Here is a 20,013-nt window from a genome sequence, read left to right as displayed (position 1 = left end):
ACAGAGGAAGGAAACAAAGTCAATATCTAGCCTAGCTGTGATGACTTCATTTCCTATACAAATGCACCCAAATACAACACAAAGACATAAATGCTTTTCAGCCACTTTATATATATATGGACGATGTGTTTGGTTACTTGCATATGCATGAACAAAAAAATTTACTCCTCATTTTATTATATCTTGTCAGGATATTGAAATATGCAAACATGGAAATGCAGAGTAAAAGGCAAAAACAGTCTGAGCTTGAAAATCAATATTTTGTGTGACTACCTTTACTCTTCAACACAATCTGAACTCCTTAAGTCTGTGTGTTAAGTAGTGTTCAGGAATAGTTCTCCAGACTGCCTTTTTGAAGAGTAGCTGTCTGACAGCCACCCTTCTACCTTTGTCCATTTCTGTTGAGGCTTCAGTGAACAGTAGGTGCTTCTTAGATTCTATGTCAGGTTGGCTGGATATTTTCCCCTCATGTCTTACGGGCATGACGTTCTGCTGTCGATTTATTGTTTTAGGCTTAACAGACAAACAAAACTGGACTGTAAACATTTTCAAAGCTCATTTTATTTCTCATGCACGATGGTGCCTTTTCATAGTCTTGGAGAGCTCAGTGATGAATCCTCGACAAAAAAAAGAAATTACCCACTCTCAGCTACGCTTGCAAAATTTTATTCTGCAGTACCAACAGCCTGAGCTCTACCAGTGTTGTCCGGTTACTTTATGCGTCTCTCTGATGCTGATCAACAAACTCCGCTCAGGTGCTTTGGCTCGTTTTTGCTCCAGGTAATCTTCACTGAACATCAATGAGTCCGTTGTCTCCTCTTAAGTGTTGATCCTTAACCGTCACGCTCACTGTACCTTTTGCGTCATCTGTCACATATAGGGGGAAAAAATCATTCATATAAACTGTACGAGACTTAAATGAGTGAAGACTGACTTCACTCACTTGTCTCAGAAGTAAAAGGAATGTTATGTTGAGTAAGAAGAGCTCGCAATCTCTCAGTCTCTTCTCTCAGTTTTTGGTAGTCCTGTAGAAAAAATATACCAAAAAAAACACTATTGAGCTTGTATTGTGATTTTGTTGTAATGTTAGAAGAGATACTACTTTGAAAGGTTACATACCGCTTTACATTTCTCTAAAGAGTTTTGCCTTGCTGAATCAGCTGCTGCCTCTTGAACCTTGACTTTTACTTTCCGACTCTTCAGCAGTCCGGCGTCCTCAAAAATATCCTTTAAGAGATTGTTGTATCCCTGGAGCACATGTACAAAGTGTAAACATAACCATTCCACGAATAATTAAAATGTACATAACAAAGGACACCTTGAAATGTGTGTACCATAACAGAGCTCAATCAGAGGTGTCTGATTTTCAGCTACAATAACTGTACATAAAAGATGGACACAAAGCTGTAAACAGACCGTTTTCGGTGTTGTCATATTTTTGACGTTTTGAAAACTCATGTGATGAATGAGGAAACTGAAGGATGCTGCATGATAATATGGGTGCACTTGTGAATCACAAGTATGCTGTTTTATGTTCATTTTCACTCTAATAGACATGCTAACACATACTGTACTCAACAAAATTTGAGTACAGTATGTGTTAAGCAGCTGAGAAGATGAACTAATCTGGAAGGTGTTTACTGATAATGTAAATCAAGTGAGCAGTAGACTTATTTTCTCCTAGACGTCTGTACAACTGGACGTCTTTTTGCAAACAGGTGACTCGCCCCCTGGTGGCCATTAAAAAGAATGCAGCTTTAAAGCGCTTGAATTTTAGCTTCACTAAGTCTATTGTTTATATCCACTATATTTTCTGCATCTACATTTCATCATCTCACAGGTGGCATAAACTGACATAGATGAAAAGCATAGAGGAAGCAAGTCATTCTGCAGTATTTGTTTACCTACCAAACTGGCCCTCACCTGTTCAGTTATAAGTCCTTCATAGCGAGCCTGCTCCGCTTCATCCCATTCCTTCTGTAGCTCCTCTTTCAGAGTTGGATACACTTTAAAAGAGCACAGAATTTATAAGTAACCCTATCCCCATTGGCATGAAAGTAAGTCCTGCTTAACTTACCTAAAAGAGAATGTGGATGGCAAACAAGGGGGGTCTCAAAGGTTAGTGAGTACACACAGGTACTGGGCTCTGAGACTTGAGCGAGCTTGCTTCTTGTGCTGCAGACCAGAATCACCTGCAGATCCACGACAAGAAAGAAAGAAAACACAATTTCTTATTCATGTTGCTGAGTAAGAAAGTAATTCCCAGTTCCACATATTTATTCTTAGACTCTAGTCGAGATCTCCACTGACTGAAACAGCTCCCTTCCCCCACTCACTCTAAGCCACTTTTGTTCCAATTGATTGACCCCCGTAAAAGGCAGGTCTGAACAGCAAGTTAATATATGGCAGAAAACAAGGAAAAGCATAACTTTAAGGGCTGATGGGATGATTTGCTAGTTGTCTTTGACTCGGTTTGGCACTAGTTGTTATGTTTACATGCACAATACATTCAAGCAGTAATTAGCATTGCAAAGTGTTGGCCTCATATTCAAGACGGGGCCCAAAATCTTGTCAGTGGATTACCAGGAGGATTTTAAAGGTTTAGATACCTTTGTTTCTCTGTTTCTGTTTCCACAAGTGTCGCCGTCTCTCATCCACATGCTGGTGAAAGTGTTGTTTGCCATTTCCCACTCTTGCCAGATCCTGCAAGGACCAAACACAAACCTGACTCCCACAAGAAGCCAACAGCTTGCCTCACACATTTACATCTAGTTTGTGTTTTGTTTCTGGAGCTTCTTACCCCAAGATCCCACTGTAGGCATTCCACCTAAATGTTTGCTCATGCTGAGTGACGTTGTGAAATGGACAGAATTCATATTTATACCTGCAAAGTGAGGACAACATGCTATTGTTTGTTTTGTATTTTCCAGACGCTCAGATCCAACATGTAATAAGCTAATGGTCTGCACTGTGGAGATATGGTGGAATATACTACTGTGTGACAGGTTAAATACATACGTCGACTCCGTGAGACTGAAGCACTTTCCAGCAAGCTGATGAAGGTGCACTGGGCCTTAAGGAGGAAATCATTGCTCATATGATGAGACAGAAAATCTAAAGGACCCTTTAGTCAACATTTAGAACATTTTACATATAATTTAATGAATTGAGGCTTTAAATCAGGATTAAGTGGGCTGAAGCAGTGAAACTCCCTCTTTTGTCAGTGTAAAGAAATCTAATAAAACATTTAATCCCTGAAATGTCACAATATAAGAAAAAAGAAGTGCAAAGATAAAGAAATGCTGCTGTAGCAAACAAAAGAAATCTGTCAGCGTGACTCTTTGGGCTTAAATTGTGAGAAATAAATGTCAGAAATGCCAGAAAAAAGTTCTGGTAGTTCATCGCCTTGAGTGTACTACAACTATAAGACAAAGGTTTTGCTATGGTATGAATGGAGGAAAACTCATGAAATACACTTATAAGTCAGAAATCTACGCCTCCTTTCCTCTTTATGTTTAAATATTTAAATGATGAGTTTGTTTTACCAGACACTGGAGCTGGGGTCACTTTAGGTTGCAGTCTGCTGCCCTGAGCCACAAAAGGGTTGTTCAGCCTGGACACAAAGTAGATCCATTAGCAGCAGGCCAAAGTCAACAAAACTGCACAATGTGAACTTATTTTGCTTCACGTACCCAAATGTGTTTGGCTCTTCGACTATCTTCATTTTACCGGCGGATCCATAGTTAACTGCATTAAAAACAAGCCGAGATCAGACACACGAGCTCTGTTTAGATTAAAATCTCTGAATGAAGCTGCGCAGTAAAGCTGTACTTACTGAACAGATACACGCAGACAAAACACAAACTTATTAAATGAGCTACTCGGTAACTGAAACAACGCATTATTATTTACGTTATGAAGGCGTTAAAGTGTTACTTTTCTGTCTACATTTCCTCTTTTGCTCGTTCCGGTCAGGTGACACGCCACGTGATCGAAATAAGCCGTGAGCATGCGTGTTTTTCATATGGGACTGCGACGTGCTTACCACGATACGAAGCCAATCAAGCTAGGTTATACTTCATATGAAAGTGTTTCCGGATGAAAGGAGACTACTACTAGTTTGTGATAAAGTCTTGAAAGTTGCTTATGTCTAATTCCTATTGAAAATAAGAAGTTTTTGCGGCTCTTTTTTTGGGCAGTTCTCTTTGTTAGACGAAACTGTTGTCAGCAGGATAGCCAGATAGCTTAAGTCATACTTCTTGGTCAGTTCATTGCAGTGACAGTCTGACAGTGACAGTTAACTAACTAGCAGCATGGGACGAAAAAAGCAGGGAAAGTTTGTCCGTCCTGACAACAAGGGCAAAGACAAACGTCACAAAATGAAAGGGAAATCTTTAGAGGCCTTTACAGAAGAAATGCACACTGCTTTGGAAGGTAGTGTATTGATTATTTCTAATGCAAAAATGTTTAACATGTTGGCTGTAAGGCATGCTATTTACATTAGCGTCAGCATCATGAAATGCTGTTTACACTAGGAAAAAGTGCCCATTGCTCAGGACTGATAACACTCGATATGGTGTAAACTCTTGAGAGATCTGAGATTGTGAACTTTCTCTCCTCAGCAAGTCTTCACAGGGAGGAAGGAGCAGAGGCCCCTCAGGTGAAGCTTCCTTGCCCACTTGCCATGTGGGAGTTGGGTCACTGCGATCCCAAACGTTGTACTGGCAGAAAGTTGGTGAGGAAGGGCTTTGTACGCAACCTGAGACTCAATCAGAGATTCAACGGGCTCATACTGAGTCCAATGGGCACGAAGTATGTGACGCCAGCAGACAGGTTTGTTCAGCTGTTTCCTCTGTACTTCAGCCAATGAAATCAAAGAATCTGTAGCCATAGACCACCTCATATAACTATTTATATACACATTTTGATGCACACCTGTTTAGTTACTCATTAACAAGTGTTCTCAGGGTGAAAATGTTTTTTTGATGCCAGTGTTCAGAGTAACAACAGTAGGTGAAATAAACACGCGTTAGGACCATGAAATACAAAAGAACATCTATTAAAATACAATGTGGACTCTTGAAGTAAATTAGATACGGCAGCAGAAGACCACACTGGGTCAGCTAAGAACAGGAAACTGAGGCAACAATTCACACAAGTTCATCAAAACTGAACAAAAGTTTTTGGAAAAATGTTGCCTGCTCTGATGAGTCTCGATTTCTGCTGACACATTTGGATGGTAAACAACACAAAAACATGGATCCATCCTGCCTTGTATCAGCAAGTCCAGCTGCTGCTGCTGGTGTAAATGTGTGGAAATATTTTGTCGGCACACTTTGGACCCTAGAGTACCAACAGAGTAGTGTTTTAGCACCACAGACTACTTGAGTTTTGTTTCTGATGATTTCCATCCCTTTATGGCCACAGTGTACCCATCTCATGGTAGCTGCTTCCATCATCTAAGCCTGGTTTCTTGACTGTAGTAAAATGACAGCTTCAATTGCCAGATCTCAATCCAGAAGTTTTGAATCATGGATGTATATCTACAACAACTGTTATATTCTATCATGTCGATATGGACCAAAATCTCTGAGGAACAAGGTTTCAAACTCCTTGTTGAATCTATTCCATGAAGAATTAAGCTAGTTGGGAAGGCAAAAGGGGTACAACCCAGGACTAGCAAAGTGTACTTAATAAAGTGTCCCCTGAGTGTAAAGGCCCTCCTTTTAGGTTTATTACTTGATTATTTACTCCATGTAGAGCTTGATCTTAAAGATCAGGCATATTAAAAACTTGAGACATTCCAATGCATTGTTATATTAAAACAAATGTTGCTATATCAAAGTGTTTTGTTGGTTATGAAAATTAAATAAATTCTATAATTTGTGTCACTGTTGTGATGCAATCCAAAGCGATTTTTTTCTCTCCATGTTTTGTCTGCACAGAGAGATTGTGGCCAACAATGGGCTCGCAGTGATTGATTGCTCCTGGGCCAAACTGGAGGAGACACCCTTCAATAAGATGGTTGGAAGTCATCCCAGGTTACTGCCGTACCTCGTAGCTGCGAACCCTGTAAATTATGGCAAGCCTTGCAAGTTGTCCTGCGTTGAAGCTTTTGCTGCCACGTTCTGCATCGTAGGTAAGGGTTTAGGTTTAGTTATTCAGGAATACCGCAGCAACTGCTTTTTGTGTCTTGTTTTGGTTATGGCAGTTAAACTGTGACATATTGTTTCTGATATTGCAGGTTTTGAGGAACTGGCATTGCTCTTATTGAAGAAATTTAAATGGGGGACAACGTTTCTGGAGCTCAATAAAGTCCTGCTTGGCCGCTACGCTGCTTGTCAGTCGGAAGAAGAGCTCCTTGGTGTAGAGAAAGAGTTTCTCACTTCTAAACCAGAGGAAGAGGAGGAGTTTGGTAAATAACCTGGGGTTCTACGCAGTGTCTGGGTTTGTGTAGCAGTGGAGGTAGAGGGTCACTGTGTTTTGGTTCAACCTCTTTCTTATTTTAGCTGTAGTTTGGCTTCACGTACAAGTAGTGGCTCTTAAATAAATCACATTTATTGGACTTTAAGAGCTTTCAGATGACAGTTTCCAGTTTTAGTAACTGTTAAGTTTTAGTCGCATTTTTGTATCTTTGTAACTGTTGCAAGAACAATAAAAAAAAAAACATATAGCATATGAAACATACAATAACAAGGCAAACACTGGGTGTTGCGATAGCAACAATATAACAATATAACAATTTGGAAAAAATATGTAAATGATTTAGTGCAAAATGAGACCTGCTGTAGTGCAGTTAAAAGTGGGCATGGATCATCAGTGTTTGCATTAGCTCCTACTACAAAGTAGTGATTTTTTTCTGGCAAAGAAACTTTTGATTGTCTTTTGGGGTTACTGGTAAAACATTAGCTGTGTTAACTAGGGGTGCAACGATATTCGTATCGATATTGAACCGTTCGATACAGTGCTTTCGGTTCGGTACGCATATGTATCGAACAATACAACATTTGTAATTTCTTTTATAAATTTTCCTTCTGACGATGCTGTCTGTGTTGAGCGCTCAGTGAATCTGTGTTCGACTACTCCGCCTAGGCTGCACTGTCGAGCGCAGATCCACTGAGCGCTCAACACAGACAGCATAGTCAGAAGGAAGAGCGCAGGGCAAGCTAGCGAGACAGAAGTTAAGCTCTACTTGCAACAGGCAAATTGAACCTCATTCAGATCTGGCGTTTGGAATTATTTTGGTTTTCATGTGACGTATGACCCTGAAGGTAAGCGAGTCATGGACTAAAGTAAAACAGTATGTTGGATGTGCCATGCAATGCTCAATTACATTGGTGTGAACTAGTGTGTTAGCGCAGTTAGCTCGTTAACGTGTTGGCCGTCTAGCCCCATGCACGGAGTGATCGGCGGTAGCTCGTTAACGGAGATTTGCCGTGTTGTGGCGTTAAGGTCATTTCAACGATATTAACCTGAAAGCACTAGTGGGAACACAACGAATATGACTGCACATTTACGCCGACATCATCCTAGTGCAAAGACAAAAACAACAAGCATGCTACTAACTTTAGCCGAGTCATTTAGACAGCTGTTAGCACATGATTCTCCTTATGCTGCTGAGAATATAGCCCAGAAGAAGCGGATAGTATAGCTTTTATTTTGGAAAGAGACATTTCTCTGTAATAAACTCTCTTTTCCAAAGATGAGTGATTCCTCAATCAGATACAGGGCTCGCAATATCGCTAGCCCGACGTCCCGGAGCTAGCGATTTTTTTCAGTCGGGCTACCAAAATCTTTCTCTTCCCTGCCCGTCGGGCTATTGTAGGAAAAATATATGTCAATGCTTTTGCATTCTTTCAGAAATGTAGCTGGGTAATTATGTCATTGGCATCGGTGAGCCACTGTCAATATGTGACATATTGAAGTCGCGTTTGAATTTGCGCTTGTTTTTTTGCTTTCACTTTGCAATCGTGCGAACTGTGTATAGAGAGCGACAGCACTGATCTGTGAGTGATGATAATTTGTGCACCAATTCCTCTGACATCGTCTTATTAATCGTTAGCTTACTATGCAAACATGACAAGTGAAATCTCCCGCAGCTTAAACATGTGAGAGGTTGATCGCACAGAGAATCGCTGAGCTTATGTGAGTGAGCGTGTAAAAGCATTTCAGTTCTGCTGAGCCAAATAAGACAGGTCAGGGTGAAGAAGTGACAGCCAAAGAAAAGCTTACCACAAAACGGAGAAGTTATGACAAATCAGACTATAAGGCAAAAAGAAAGTGCAGCTTTATGGTTTCATGGACAAAATAATTTCTGTGGCTGCGATATGATGAGCTAAATAACCAGGGCTGCACATAAGTGGTCCGCAGGTGCGCATTCGCTGTCAAAATAAAAAACACGCACAAGGGTTAGGGTTAAATTTAAAAACTGTACTTTTGAGTTAAAATATATATTTATAATTTTAATAAATGACAAATTAAAAATGCATGAACATTTTTTTGTATCGAAAAAATATCGAACCGTGACACCAAAGTATCGAACCGAACCGTGAATTTTGTGTATCGTTGCACCCCTAGTGTTAACCCTAAAACACTAAAACAGAACGCAGAAATCACACAGCAGCAAAGCAGAAAAGAAAGAAAACAAAGAGGCTGAAACAAGAAAATAAGACTAAAGCAGGAAGTTGTGTTGAAGTGGCTAGCTGTTGCATCACTTTAGATTTCCTAATAACAAATACAAACTAGAAAAAAAATGACTTCGAAGGTAATTAGTTCTTGAAGGACCTCCTGAGTGCAAAAATCTTGAGCCACTCATGAGTGTTTCATATTTTGCATAGAAAATGCAACGTAGGTGCAGTGATTTATTCAGACACATGCAAACAAATATGGAAATATAGCGTATAAGGCTAATACTATTCTAATGAGGTTGAAATTGAATATTTGATGTGACCACATTTATTCATCAACACAGCCTGAACTATTTCTGACTAGATTTCTGGTCCTTTTCTTTAAGTAGTCTTCATAAATGGTTCTCCAGGCTTCTTGAAGGACATTCATTCTTGGATGTTGGCTGCCTTTAGTTCTGTTCTCTGTCAAGAAGATCCCATACTGCTTCAGTAATGTTGAGGCCCAGGCTCTGGGGAGGCCGATCCATGACTGATAGTGTTCAACTGTCTGTTTTTCTATCCAGTTATGCTATTACTGCATTGGCAGTGTGTTTGCTGAAAAATTGAAGGCGTTGCCAGTTAGATGCTTTCCACATGGTGGTATCACCAGATAGTGGATGAAAATTTGAATGTACATTCTTAAGTGTGTAAATTTTGGCGAGATACATTTTCCCAGCACCTCCTGAACTTCTCTGTATATAATGATGATGATTTGAATCAAAAATGTAAAATATTTTAATACTCCATTTTTTTCAGTCCAGTACTTCTTGTTTTCCTTCTTTAAAAATGGATTCTTGACATGGATTCCATTCATCTGACAGCATTGCTGATGAAGCAGTAGAAGGATCTTTCTTTAAAACATGACTTCCAGATGTTTCCGTTTACTGTAGGTAGTATCTTTAGGCCTGCCACTTTCTCTTGTCTTCCATTTGTCTAGTTTCTTCAAATTCTTTAAGGACATATGAAGACCATTTCGAGATGTGCCAAGGTTTTAGCTAAAAGCTCTTTGGGAATCACCTTGTTGGTGTAAAAATACTATTTCATGCTTGTTAAGCTGTTATCTTTGGGATTTTCATAAATTCAACAAAATAAATGAGAACAAATGATGTGTTTTTGTAACAAGAAAGTGCCTAAAGATACAAATTAAAGTTGGTTCTTGGCTTAATTTTCTGCAGTGTAGAAACAACAAAGGTCATCTCTTGAGTTGGGTCCCTTTGTGTGCTTGATTAATTCACGAGTCTGTGTTAAGTGGCTTGGTGGTCAGGTATTGGACTGGATTGAAAATGAGTGAAAAAGCAGCCACTATCCAAAGACAAACTTTGAAAGAGGTTCAGAGAGCCTGGAGAACTATTGCTTGAAACCACTTTGGAAGCAAATATTAAGAAATTAGGGATTTTTGCACAGTATTGTTGGTCATAATCAACTGTTTGATTCAAATGTATTTTTATTTTGGAAAGGTTCACTTTAGAAATGGCTTAATCTGAGTAATTGCTAATGAATAATTAGAATAATTTTTATAGTTTCTTGTTGTGACTCACATTTGCTAAATTGTCACGGGGAAACCAGTGTTCTCATATTTGTTTATAAGATATAAAACTCGTATTATTCTTAAGACTTTAAAGACACTTAGTAATGAATATTCCAAGGGGAAATAAATGTCATTACGAACTGTTTTATCTGATTGATTATTCTGTGGACATTGATATAACTGTTCCTTGCATTGTTTCCTTGCCTTGTAATCAGGCTGCCTTGTTGTTTCTTTTTCCTTTCCTTATTGGATTTTGACTCATTTAATTTTGCTTGCATCTCTGAACACATCTGGCTGTGATTAGGAAGTCAGTATCCAGGCTGATTGTCTGGAAATGTCTAGAATCTGGATGTGTATTTTTGTTGCTGAGTGACCTGTAGTGCTGAATTAACTGCCCTCGTAATGAAAGCTACACATCTGTTTTGTTCATAGATCCATTTGATGTTAACTCTGGAGTAGAATGCATGAATCTCAACAGACGTCAGTGGTAAGTATTCATCTAGCATTCACGTATCTATTACAATAATTGAATAAATGTACCAAGAAAACTTTGGTTATATTTGACTTTATATAAGTTAGTTCTCTTAGTGGTGATGTTTATATGGCATAAAAATTACCAGCATAATTTTAAAAATGGCAAGAATTCTCTTAAAATAGGCTTTAACGATTTGTTTCCTATGTTTACTGGGTTCATTTTTGTGTTTAGTGCACCTGTAGAAGATGACTCCAGTGAGGACACAGACTCCACAGAGGAAGATGACGAAGATGAGGCAGAAGATGAAGAAACGGAAAGCAATGAGGAGACAAAAACAAGCTCACATGACCATGATGAAGAGGAGGATTGAATCAAAGACTTTACACTAAATTATATTTCAACCTTGGGTTCTTTTTAATACACGACTGTTTTAAAATGCTCAAAAAATATTTTGGCACATATGAATGGTTATGTTTTGTTTTGTTTGCTTATATGTCTACGTAAATTAATGAACTTTGATGCATGTCAACTAAATAGAAATAAAATAAGGGTGTTTATTATTATTATTATTATTATTACTGACATTTACACATTATATTCTTGGTTTATTGACAAAACATTTATTGGATTAAACTTGTTTGTTGAAATATACTTGGTTGCCACAGTTTCAGTTTCACACAAAGCGTTTTATGGATATTGGTCATTTTTGTCAGTTTGGGTATTTAGGAGTGCTTCTTCACTTAAGTTTAGTTACACTTGAATAAAAAAAGACCTGTAGATCCTTCTTACTGCCATATATTCAAAGTTAGTCTAAAACGGGAGTTTGTAGGCCACGTCTACTGCGGTATTTGAATATCCACAACTGCTACCGCCTGACTCCGGCCCTATCAGTAAGATGAAGTTCAGTAGGTTGTTAATGTGGCGAGGGGGCGGACACAGCGGGACTCTCCTCTGCTGTCCTGCGGTAACATTGTTGTGGAACGACGTCACAGCTCGAAAATGAAGGCGCAGAGGCAGCCATTACTGGAGCTTCTCTAATTATTTTATTCCAAATAAATACTCGCTGAAAACTCTCATGGCAAGAGCTACAAGTCAGGTGGTAAGTGTTACAACTTTGCCGTGAATACCAGCTCGAAGCCGGTGCTCAAAATGGTCAGTGTAGAGGCTTTGTGGGGATAAATAGTTACGTCGGGCCTTCATTTGAAGAGCAGTGCTAGCTGCAGGAGATCGCTTAGCCTTACGACTCACTAGCAGCTTGCTAGTTTGCTAATGTTGGCTATCGCAACACGCAGTGTTTGCCTTGTTAATTTGGATCGTCAAATCTCACACAGTATTCATGAGTCACACTTTCTCGACTTATTTGGGCCTTTTGAAACGCTTACCAGTACACGATAATAGTTACACGGGACACATGAGCGTTTTCCTCTACCAGTAACTATTGGCTATTGATAGCTTAACAGGTTCGCGCTTTCGATATCCCCGTTTGCTAGCAGGCTAGCATTAGCATTATTGCGTTCTTCCATTGGTTAGCATATATTTTGAAGGAAAGCGTTGTGCTATTCGAGTGTCAACTTTCAAATCTTCATATAAACGGCAGGAAACTAACTTTGAACACGATTAAGTGACGTTTCTTGAAAATGCCACACGGTTTTGAAGTTGCTTGTGTTGCCTGATTTGCTAACGTTAGCTAATTGACTGTTGGCGTTAAGTTTGTAACTCACTGTCAGCGATGGCCGGCATTATTTGACAAGCCAGCAGGAGCTAACATTAGCTTGTTAGCAAGGTAAGTTCGCACAGGGCGGTTGTTTCACGACTTCCCAGAGTTAGGAAAACGTTATTCGGCGTTTTCCTCCAACCATTACATGCCTGACCAATAGCAGTGACTCAGTAGGTAGTTATATGGCTAGCTGAAATAGGCCGGAATAGGCAGCTAAAATAATGGCCACACCTTGGTTTTGAATGAGAAAAAGCTAGGCCAACTGAACTAATTAAACGTAAACTGAACTGCCAGATAAACTACACACTCATTGTTCGGGTAATTCAATGTGTTTCTATATAAATGACACCGGTACCGGGAATTTTTAGGAAGCACTATCTTTAAGTTTTAAACAGGCAGTTTGTGTGCCTCATCTGCCATGTCAGTTTGATTATGTACACATAGATGGTGTGAGTTCAGCGCAGTTTGTCTCAAGTATCACTGTCATATGAAAAATTAACTTTGACATAGTTTTTACAGCCTGAACACAGGTGGGTGGGACCACCAGGCTCAGAAGTGGCTCCTTAAGCAGTTCCTTCTTATCACTGTTAGACTTTGGTCTACAAGTGGTCTCACTTGTAGTAGTATGTTTAGGTTATTGTAATTTACAGAACTATAAGCAACAATAATTTTAAGCCAGCAGCCTGTAAAGTGCTTCGTGTAATATGTGAGTACATTGCTTTCTCTTCATGTGTCATATGTATACTTTGTGAAAGAGATTTAAGATTCAGGATTAATTATTATCATAACACAACGCAAGGTTGCACAACAAAATTCTACATGGAGTTCCTTCATGCTAATAAAGAACTGCATAGCAATGTAGATATAGCTATCATTAAAAAAATAATTAATTAATTTAGTTAATTTTCATGATGGAGTGCAATGAGAAAGTTCAGAGATTTCAAAGCATATGAAAGAAAATTCTTCAAAGTGTTGTTTACACCAGTGGGAACTTTCAGGTGTCAGTAGAGTGAGAAGACTGTGGTTGTGGTGGGTAACTTCTTTTAGTTTCATCTATGTAAACATCTCAACTCACCTTTGTCACTGGTGCCGGTGATGTTCTAGGAAGCTCATGTTTTTCAGTAATTAAGTTTAGCTGCTTTTGTCGTGTGTTCTTTGGGCCATCTAATCTGTATTTTGACAACTAATAACCGCATCAATTACTAAATCCATCGCAGACTGATGGAAAAACCTGAAATTTGTCATTTAAGTGATAGTTTAAAGTGCTGAATAACAAAACACATTTTCTTTATGCATTCATTTTTATTGAAAACGTTATTGAAAAGTTAAATTGTTACTATTTTATCCTTATATTTTTGTCGTCACTGTTATGTTCAATCCAGTAATAGTTCAGATGGATATACAGTCCCTTAGCTTTCTCAAGTAAAGAGCCTTTCCACATGTGAATTGTTATTTACCTGTGTCACCCTGCTTAATAACAAATTCTTTATGGTCTCTCTTTTTCTTACAGTATGATGTTGTGCCCATTCAGCCCAGCGTTGTCATCTGTTCCTGCTCGCATCCATCAATGGTAAGAAACCACCCTGACTCCTGCTCGCCAATTGCAATCCCAGGCGCAAGCAGCAGCCACGGCCCCAGCATGGAGGGCGCAGCCTCACAGGCTTGTGCTGTAGGAGCATCTGCTAGCAGCCAGGCCCCACAGCTCTGCACACAGCCAGCCGTCCAGGCTTCTCAGCCACGCAAAAAGAGGCCAGAGGACTTTAAATTTGGCAAGATACTGGGAGAGGGCTCCTTCTCAACGGTATGTAACTTACATTCCACTTAGCTTTTGAAATGTGCCGAGGAAGATGTTGCTACATGCTAGCGTTATTTTGATTAATGTACTTGGATGAGTCATGCTGAGTTAATTTTAGGTGAAGTGACAAGTAAGCCCAAGGAAATATTATTATTTTCCCTCAACATCTGACTGGTTGGTTACATGCCATATCATCTCACTGTTGTTTCTTATGCTTAGGTTGTCCTGGCAAGAGAGCAGGCAACAGGGAAAGAATATGCAAGTAAGTAATAACGTATAATGAGTTGGACTAAAATGAAAAAGTTGCTGGGTTTACGTCTACTAATATTCTCTTTTCTCTCCTTTAGTTAAGATTTTAGAGAAACGCCATATTGTGAAGGAGAACAAAACCCAGTATGTGAAACGAGAGAGGGATTTGATGTCAAGTCTTGATCACCCGTTCTTTGTCAAACTCTACTTCACATTTCAAGATGATGAGAAGCTGTGTATCCTTTTAACAAATTCAGTCTATCAAGGCCTATTTCCTAACACGTGTTTTACTGTTTTGTTTAAGAAGTTTTCCTTAACCAGTCTGTCTTAGATTTTGGTCTTAGTTATGCTAAGAACGGCGAGCTCCTGAAATACATTCGCAAAATTGGTTCATTTGATGAGACCTGCACTAGATTCTACTCAGCTGAAATAGTTTGTTCTCTAGAATACCTACACAATAAGGGGATAATACACAGGTAAGACAACACCCTTTGTTTTGTCCTTTTTGCAAGTTTTGCTATAAAAATTTCACTTGCTGTTAAGCGTTTGTTTTTGCTCACAATTTTTATTGTTTTAATTTCAGAGATCTGAAACCAGAAAATATTCTTCTGAGTGAAGAGATGCACATTCAGATAACAGATTTTGGAACAGCAAAACAGTTACCATCAGACAGTAAACAAGGTATAATCACAGTGCTGATTTTCTTTATGCTCCTTGTGGCAAAGTATGACCAGCATAAATATAGTCTTAACTGACCTCAAGGGACTGAGCATAAGTTTCAGAAATCTGCTGTTATTAATATCACTGAGTGAATCCAATATATTGACAAAGTTCACTTGTTCATGCTACTAACAGACTTATAGCTAACTTGGGTAACTGCCCCTGCTTTTGCTTTGACTGTAGAAAGCAGTTGACGGTTACACATCAGCTTTGTTCTGTGGTTTGATTATGGCTGAAAGCAATGCAATCTTTGTAGCTGGTGAAGTAACTTGCAAGCTTGTCACCTATGTTAGATTACAATCTTTTTGCACAGTAGAAAAGCATTTAATACATGCTGCATAGAACATGTTTAAGAAAGGAGAACTTGTCTTTTTACCCTTTTGTTTGTTTGTTTGTTTGGGGGTTTTTTTTGGCAGCGAGAGCAAACTCGTTTGTTGGAACAGCGCAGTATGTGTCTCCAGAGCTACTAACAGAGAAATCAGCCTGCAAGAGGTAATGAGATTTTTATTAGGTTTTTCAGCTCAGGGTGGGCATCATTCCTGCAATTTTATAACTGTTTACTTTTTAATTTTTAGCTCTGACCTGTGGGCCTTGGGATGTATTATCTATCAGCTGGTGGCTGGTTTACCACCATTCAGAGCTGGGTAAGAACTACTGTGTTTACAAAACTCAATTTTTCTTAATTGTTTTTTTCAAGTGCAAAAAATCTGAACCAAACACACCAATGTTCACTAGTTACACTTTTTCTTTTCTCTTTAATTGCTGTAGAAATGAGTACCTGATATTCCAGAAAATAATAAAGCTGGAGTATGAATTCCCAGAGAAATTCTTCCCCAAAGCTAAGGATCTTGTTGAACGGCTTTTGGTATGTCATTGCATATCACAATAACACATTTCAACCTCCTTTGGTAATAATTTGGAAATAAGTTAATCAGTTACCTGTTTAGAAGTTGGCTATTTACGTTTTATTTAAATTTCAGTCATTGGACCCAACCAAGCGGCTTGGCTGTGAAGAGATGGGAGGGTACGAACCACTGAAGCAGCACCCCTTCTTTGACACCATCTCCTGGAGTGACCTTCACCTACAGACACCTCCCAAGCTCACACCCTACCTGCCAGCAATGTCTGAAGATGATGAGGACTGCTATGGAAATGTAAGATATTTTACTTTACTATGGTAACAGTCTTGGTATGTTTTTTTGTTTGTTTTGGTCTGTTGTTTGCTCATTCAAAGAGAGCATCAGGTTTGAGACCTTGTTGAAGCTTAGAGATTCATCCAAACTGTAAACAAGTCATAAATTATCAGCATAACATCAATGCACCTTTCATAACGAGACACTGTCTCTTTATGACTCTCAGTACGATGACCTCCTGAGCCAGTTCAGCAACATGCAGGTGGCCCCGTCCAGCTCATCACACTCCCTGTCGCCACATGACTCGACGCCGCCGCAGAGGTCCAGCAGCAACATTGAGCAGTATATCCACGACCTGGACAACAACTCCTTTGAGCTGGACCTGCAGTTCACTGAAGAAGAGAAGCAGTTATTGCTGGATAAACAGACCACTGGAAACCCCTGGTAACCCCTTCCATCTCTCCATCCCTGTTAAAATGTCTGTGTCATGTGCTGTTCTTTGTTGGATGTATATCAAAACCAATTTTGAATCAATGTCTTTCTTGTATCCTGGAAATATTTTTCACTGCACTGGAAACCGTAAGAGATTTTTGGTGAATGATTTAGAAATGTGGATTAACAGTTAGTTATGTTACTTTGTTTTTAAAAAATTGTGTAGTTACCATTTGCGTTTTTGTGTATCAACACAGGCACCAGTTTGTGGAGAATAACCTAATCCTGAAAATGGGCCCAGTGGATAAACGAAAGGTGTGTGTGTGTGAATTCTACAGCATATATTTGAATCCTTAATATTACTTTATTGCATTGTTTCAGTATTTAAAAAAAGACATATTTTAGTACTTTACACTATTCTGCCAGCTAGACTCTGTGGAGTTTTCCAGTTTGAGTTGGCTACAGATCAGTGAAGTCACTTCCCTTTGCTTTTCACTGCTGTCAAATGGGAAGTAAAGGGGAATTCCCTGTTGTACTGTGCAAAAGTGTCACTGGCCTCGTAGCCCCCTCTGTTGGTGAAGCAATGAGATGTTTGCATTCCTTTGCAGGGTCTGTTCGCCCGACGGAGACAGCTGCTTCTCACTGAAGGACCACACCTGTACTACGTGGATCCTGTCAACAGGGTCCTGAAGGGGGAGATTCCTTGGTCCTTAGAGTTACGCCCCGAGGCCAAGAACTTCAAAACCTTCTTTGTTCACACGGTACACAATTATTGATTTGTGATGCCTTTTTGACAGATCTTAATATTTTCCTTCAGTTTTATATAAAATAAATTTAAAAAAATATGTAAATGTTTTTCCTATGATGTTTGCAGCCTAACCGGACATACTATTTGATGGACCCCAGCGGGAATGCAGACAGATGGTGTAAGAAGATCCAGGAAGTGTGGAGAAAGATCTATCAAAGGCACCAAAACCCTGGCCTATAGGAGCACAGGTTCACCCTGTGCCCACTCCTCTTTAGCTCTGAGGCCAATCACTGAGCAGAGTAACACCCTCTTTAGTGCCCTTCATCACCGCAATGTAAACAAACTCTTAGAGACGCTGGCATCTAGACCTTGTTTGTTTTCCTGAGTAGAACCATGGGAAAAATACAACTTTGGATTTAGGGTTGCTTTGCTTGTTCTTTGTGCTCTCTGTGAGGCTTCTATTGCATTTTTCCATGTATGGATGATAAGACTTCCACCATGCACATCTGCTTTTTGTACATTCTGCGGGGGTGGGCAAGGGGGGGAGGAGGACAAGCTTTGTCTTGTAGAGTGACAAGTTGGGTACCGCTGCGACTATCTCAAACGCAAGGACTGGTTTCCTGCTTCGATGATGACACAAAATCTTGCTTTTGTGGACCAGCGCCTCTCATGATATCTTTATTAAACCATATCCTAATCCTACATTGTATGTGCAAGCTGTAGTCAAGCCCCACTTTTAGTGCATATACTCTATAGATACTGTAAAATGGTTCAGTCTCACACGTTTACCAAACTCAGATCCTCTCTATTTTTGTCAGAACCCAAATATTTCCCTCGGTATTTGAGTTGTTTTTTTTTAGTCTCTCGGTACTTTGCTTATTGCAGTTAAGGTCTCTATATAATAATGCAGAGTGCCGGTCTGCAGTGAGACGTGGGTCTGAACCAGTCTCTGTATAAGTATGAGCCTTCCATAGCCGAGGATGTTTTGCTAACAGGGGGGTGGGTAAACATGCCACTAGCTTGTACTTCCTAATCATAACTTGCTTATCTTTCCTGCATGGCCAGTTTTTGTAGCTCAGCCTTGTCCGCTTCTCTCCTAGGGCACTGGAGATAAAGTTTATTCAAGTAAAGGTGGGTATTTTTGACTGCATTGGAAACCATAGAGACTATTGTTGAATGATTTGGTTGTTCTGTACCATTCACTGGCTATTTCTTTTGTGGTGTGAGTTCTTAATTTTTTTTATTTTTCTTTGGGTTTTTTTATTTGGTGGAATAGTTCACTCATCTTCAGTATGCCCTATTCAAAACAAAATCTTATGTGCTGACCACCCCATGCTGAACAGAAAACCACCATCATCAACAGAGATGCATACACATACTATCATTTTCAGAAGCAATCACAGTAAAGCTGTTGTCCCTGGACAATATGGCAAAACTGCCTCATTGGGCTCATTGGCCTATTTTTAATTTTTTTTTTTTTAATTTTTTTTTTCATTCTGATGTTTGGCCCAATAGAAATTAAACCGATTGATTTAACTTGTGCTCTTGTTTTAGAAATATGTATTATCATAATGCTTTTAATTTTTTTTGTCATAGTACCTTACGGTCTTTCCAAAGGTCCTCTTCCTTCAGCTGAGTCTGTATGTGCAGTGTGTGACTGGGGACCCTCTGGCCCAGGGCCAGATGTGGTTGGATGTCAGTCAAAGAATATCTATCTCATCCAAATAACCGATGAAATTGCTGTATCTGTCTATAAAGTTGAGGAAGCACGAGAAGTGTTTTCCCTTCTAGTTAGAAAAATTGTTTGAATCAAGTCGATGGCAGTCGGTTACATTGTATGTAGAAGCTCTACCTGGCTTGTAACTGACTAGAACTGTGATGTACAGATGATGTATTATTAAAATCTGAAGCAAGTAATGCAATGATATTAGGATACAGTTTTTGTATTTTTATTCTTGTATAAGGTTATTTGATGGCTATTGTTTAGCCTATAGTTCATTCTGTGTTATTTAAATTCTAATATATGAATCATATTTGGATTGAAGTCATGTTCAGGGGCCATGTTGTGTATGTATTGAGATGTAAAGCCTTTGAATGTGAATAATTATTGTAAACTATAATATTTTACAGCTTTTTTCTTACTATATCATACATTTTCTATTTGCTCAGTGATTTAATCATATTCTGATAATTTAATGAATCTGTTCATTCTCTCTGATTATTTGTGCGCTAGGTCAGTAGATGTTGAATGATGAATTTTCCACTTAATGCTTGGTAGTCCAGTAATTAAAGCATGTAGGGATTTAGGCATACCAATAAAGCCATGTGTCCTGTCTTCTGTCAACAGCCTGGGTCATGACAGTCAAGAAACCGCATCATTCAGTGGCAATGGCATCTCACATTTTGCAGCATGTAAATAAAGTACCGGCTCATTATCACTGTTTTTGTGTCCTGAAAATTACTTTAACGCGCTTTAGTGCTAACTTGACAAGCTTGTGTAAATACTTTAAGTATTCAGTGACAACCATAGGAGTACACGAAATCTAAGAT

General features: G+C 39.2%; 3 protein-coding genes across 5 annotated transcripts; 2 read left to right on the top strand and 1 right to left on the bottom strand.

Annotated features, from left to right (window-relative positions):
* Nucleotides 1-541: 541 nt before the first annotated feature.
* On the bottom strand, nucleotides 542-3,996 carry gnptg (N-acetylglucosamine-1-phosphate transferase subunit gamma). Its single transcript, XM_085465937.1, has 11 exons — nucleotides 3,836-3,996; nucleotides 3,693-3,747; nucleotides 3,546-3,613; nucleotides 3,019-3,073; nucleotides 2,801-2,884; nucleotides 2,610-2,703; nucleotides 2,078-2,192; nucleotides 1,924-2,006; nucleotides 1,120-1,248; nucleotides 944-1,025; nucleotides 542-867 (listed from the first exon to the last, which is right to left on the bottom strand). Exons 1-11 carry the CDS (start codon nucleotides 3,900-3,902, stop codon nucleotides 788-790), a joined length of 912 nt encoding a protein of 303 aa, XP_085322063.1. The 5' UTR covers nucleotides 3,903-3,996; the 3' UTR covers nucleotides 542-787.
* Nucleotides 3,997-4,007: 11 nt separating this feature from the next.
* tsr3 (TSR3 ribosome maturation factor) lies at nucleotides 4,008-11,320 on the top strand. Its single transcript, XM_085465938.1, has 6 exons — nucleotides 4,008-4,434; nucleotides 4,623-4,833; nucleotides 5,946-6,139; nucleotides 6,245-6,415; nucleotides 10,627-10,681; nucleotides 10,901-11,320. The coding sequence occupies exons 1-6, from the start codon at nucleotides 4,314-4,316 to the stop codon at nucleotides 11,037-11,039; spliced, it is 891 nt and encodes a 296-aa protein (XP_085322064.1). The 5' UTR covers nucleotides 4,008-4,313; the 3' UTR covers nucleotides 11,040-11,320.
* A 244-nt stretch (nucleotides 11,321-11,564) lies between these two features.
* Nucleotides 11,565-19,901, top strand: pdpk1b (3-phosphoinositide dependent protein kinase 1b). 3 transcript variants are annotated; one of them, XR_014921908.1, is made up of 15 exons: nucleotides 11,565-11,768; nucleotides 13,897-14,187; nucleotides 14,401-14,443; nucleotides 14,529-14,666; nucleotides 14,762-14,906; nucleotides 15,014-15,111; nucleotides 15,567-15,642; nucleotides 15,726-15,794; nucleotides 15,919-16,015; nucleotides 16,131-16,304; nucleotides 16,510-16,727; nucleotides 16,973-17,030; nucleotides 17,324-17,476; nucleotides 17,590-18,594; nucleotides 19,811-19,901. XR_014921908.1 is itself a non-coding variant. In XM_085465933.1 (14 exons), exons 1-14 carry the CDS (start codon nucleotides 11,745-11,747, stop codon nucleotides 17,701-17,703), a joined length of 1,698 nt encoding a protein of 565 aa, XP_085322059.1. In that variant the 5' UTR covers nucleotides 11,565-11,744; the 3' UTR covers nucleotides 17,704-19,901. The 3 variants fall into 3 exon arrangements, 2 of the variants coding, with proteins under 2 accessions (XP_085322059.1, XP_085322060.1); XM_085465933.1 differs by having other exon boundaries at nucleotides 17,590-19,901; XM_085465934.1 differs by lacking the exon at nucleotides 11,565-11,768 and adding an exon at nucleotides 12,191-12,452 and having other exon boundaries at nucleotides 17,590-19,901.
* Nucleotides 19,902-20,013: the final 112 nt, after the last annotated feature.

The sequence above is a fragment of the Copadichromis virginalis genome, linkage group LG8 (assembly GCF_057382275.1).
Source record: "Copadichromis virginalis isolate Kocher_CV1m ecotype Utaka linkage group LG8, C_Virginalis_male_GT1.1, whole genome shotgun sequence".
NCBI lineage: Eukaryota > Metazoa > Chordata > Actinopteri > Cichliformes > Cichlidae > Copadichromis > Copadichromis virginalis.
This window is presented reverse-complemented; position numbering and strand designations above follow the sequence as displayed.

Excerpts from the sequence above, each read along its gene's own strand:
- gnptg (XM_085465937.1), bottom strand. The coding sequence starts at position 3,902 with ATGCGTTGTTTCAGTTACCGAGTAGCTCATTTAATAAGTTTGTGTTTT. Across the intron at positions 3,748-3,835 it reads TGTCTGCGTGTATCTGTTCA|TTAACTATGGATCCGCCGGT; the intron begins GTAAGTACAGCT and ends TTTTTAATGCAG. Across the intron at positions 2,193-2,609 it reads ACAGAAACAGAGAAACAAAG|GTGATTCTGGTCTGCAGCAC; the intron begins GTATCTAAACCT and ends GTGGATCTGCAG.
- tsr3 (XM_085465938.1), top strand. The coding sequence starts at position 4,314 with ATGGGACGAAAAAAGCAGGGAAAGTTTGTCCGTCCTGACAACAAGGGC. Across the intron at positions 6,140-6,244 it reads TGCCACGTTCTGCATCGTAG|GTTTTGAGGAACTGGCATTG; the intron begins GTAAGGGTTTAG and ends CTGATATTGCAG. Across the intron at positions 10,682-10,900 it reads AATCTCAACAGACGTCAGTG|TGCACCTGTAGAAGATGACT; the intron begins GTAAGTATTCAT and ends TTTTGTGTTTAG.
- pdpk1b (XM_085465933.1), top strand. The coding sequence starts at position 11,745 with ATGGCAAGAGCTACAAGTCAGGTG. Across the intron at positions 15,112-15,566 it reads ACCATCAGACAGTAAACAAG|CGAGAGCAAACTCGTTTGTT; the intron begins GTATAATCACAG and ends TTTTTTTGGCAG. Across the intron at positions 17,031-17,323 it reads GCCCAGTGGATAAACGAAAG|GGTCTGTTCGCCCGACGGAG; the intron begins GTGTGTGTGTGT and ends ATTCCTTTGCAG.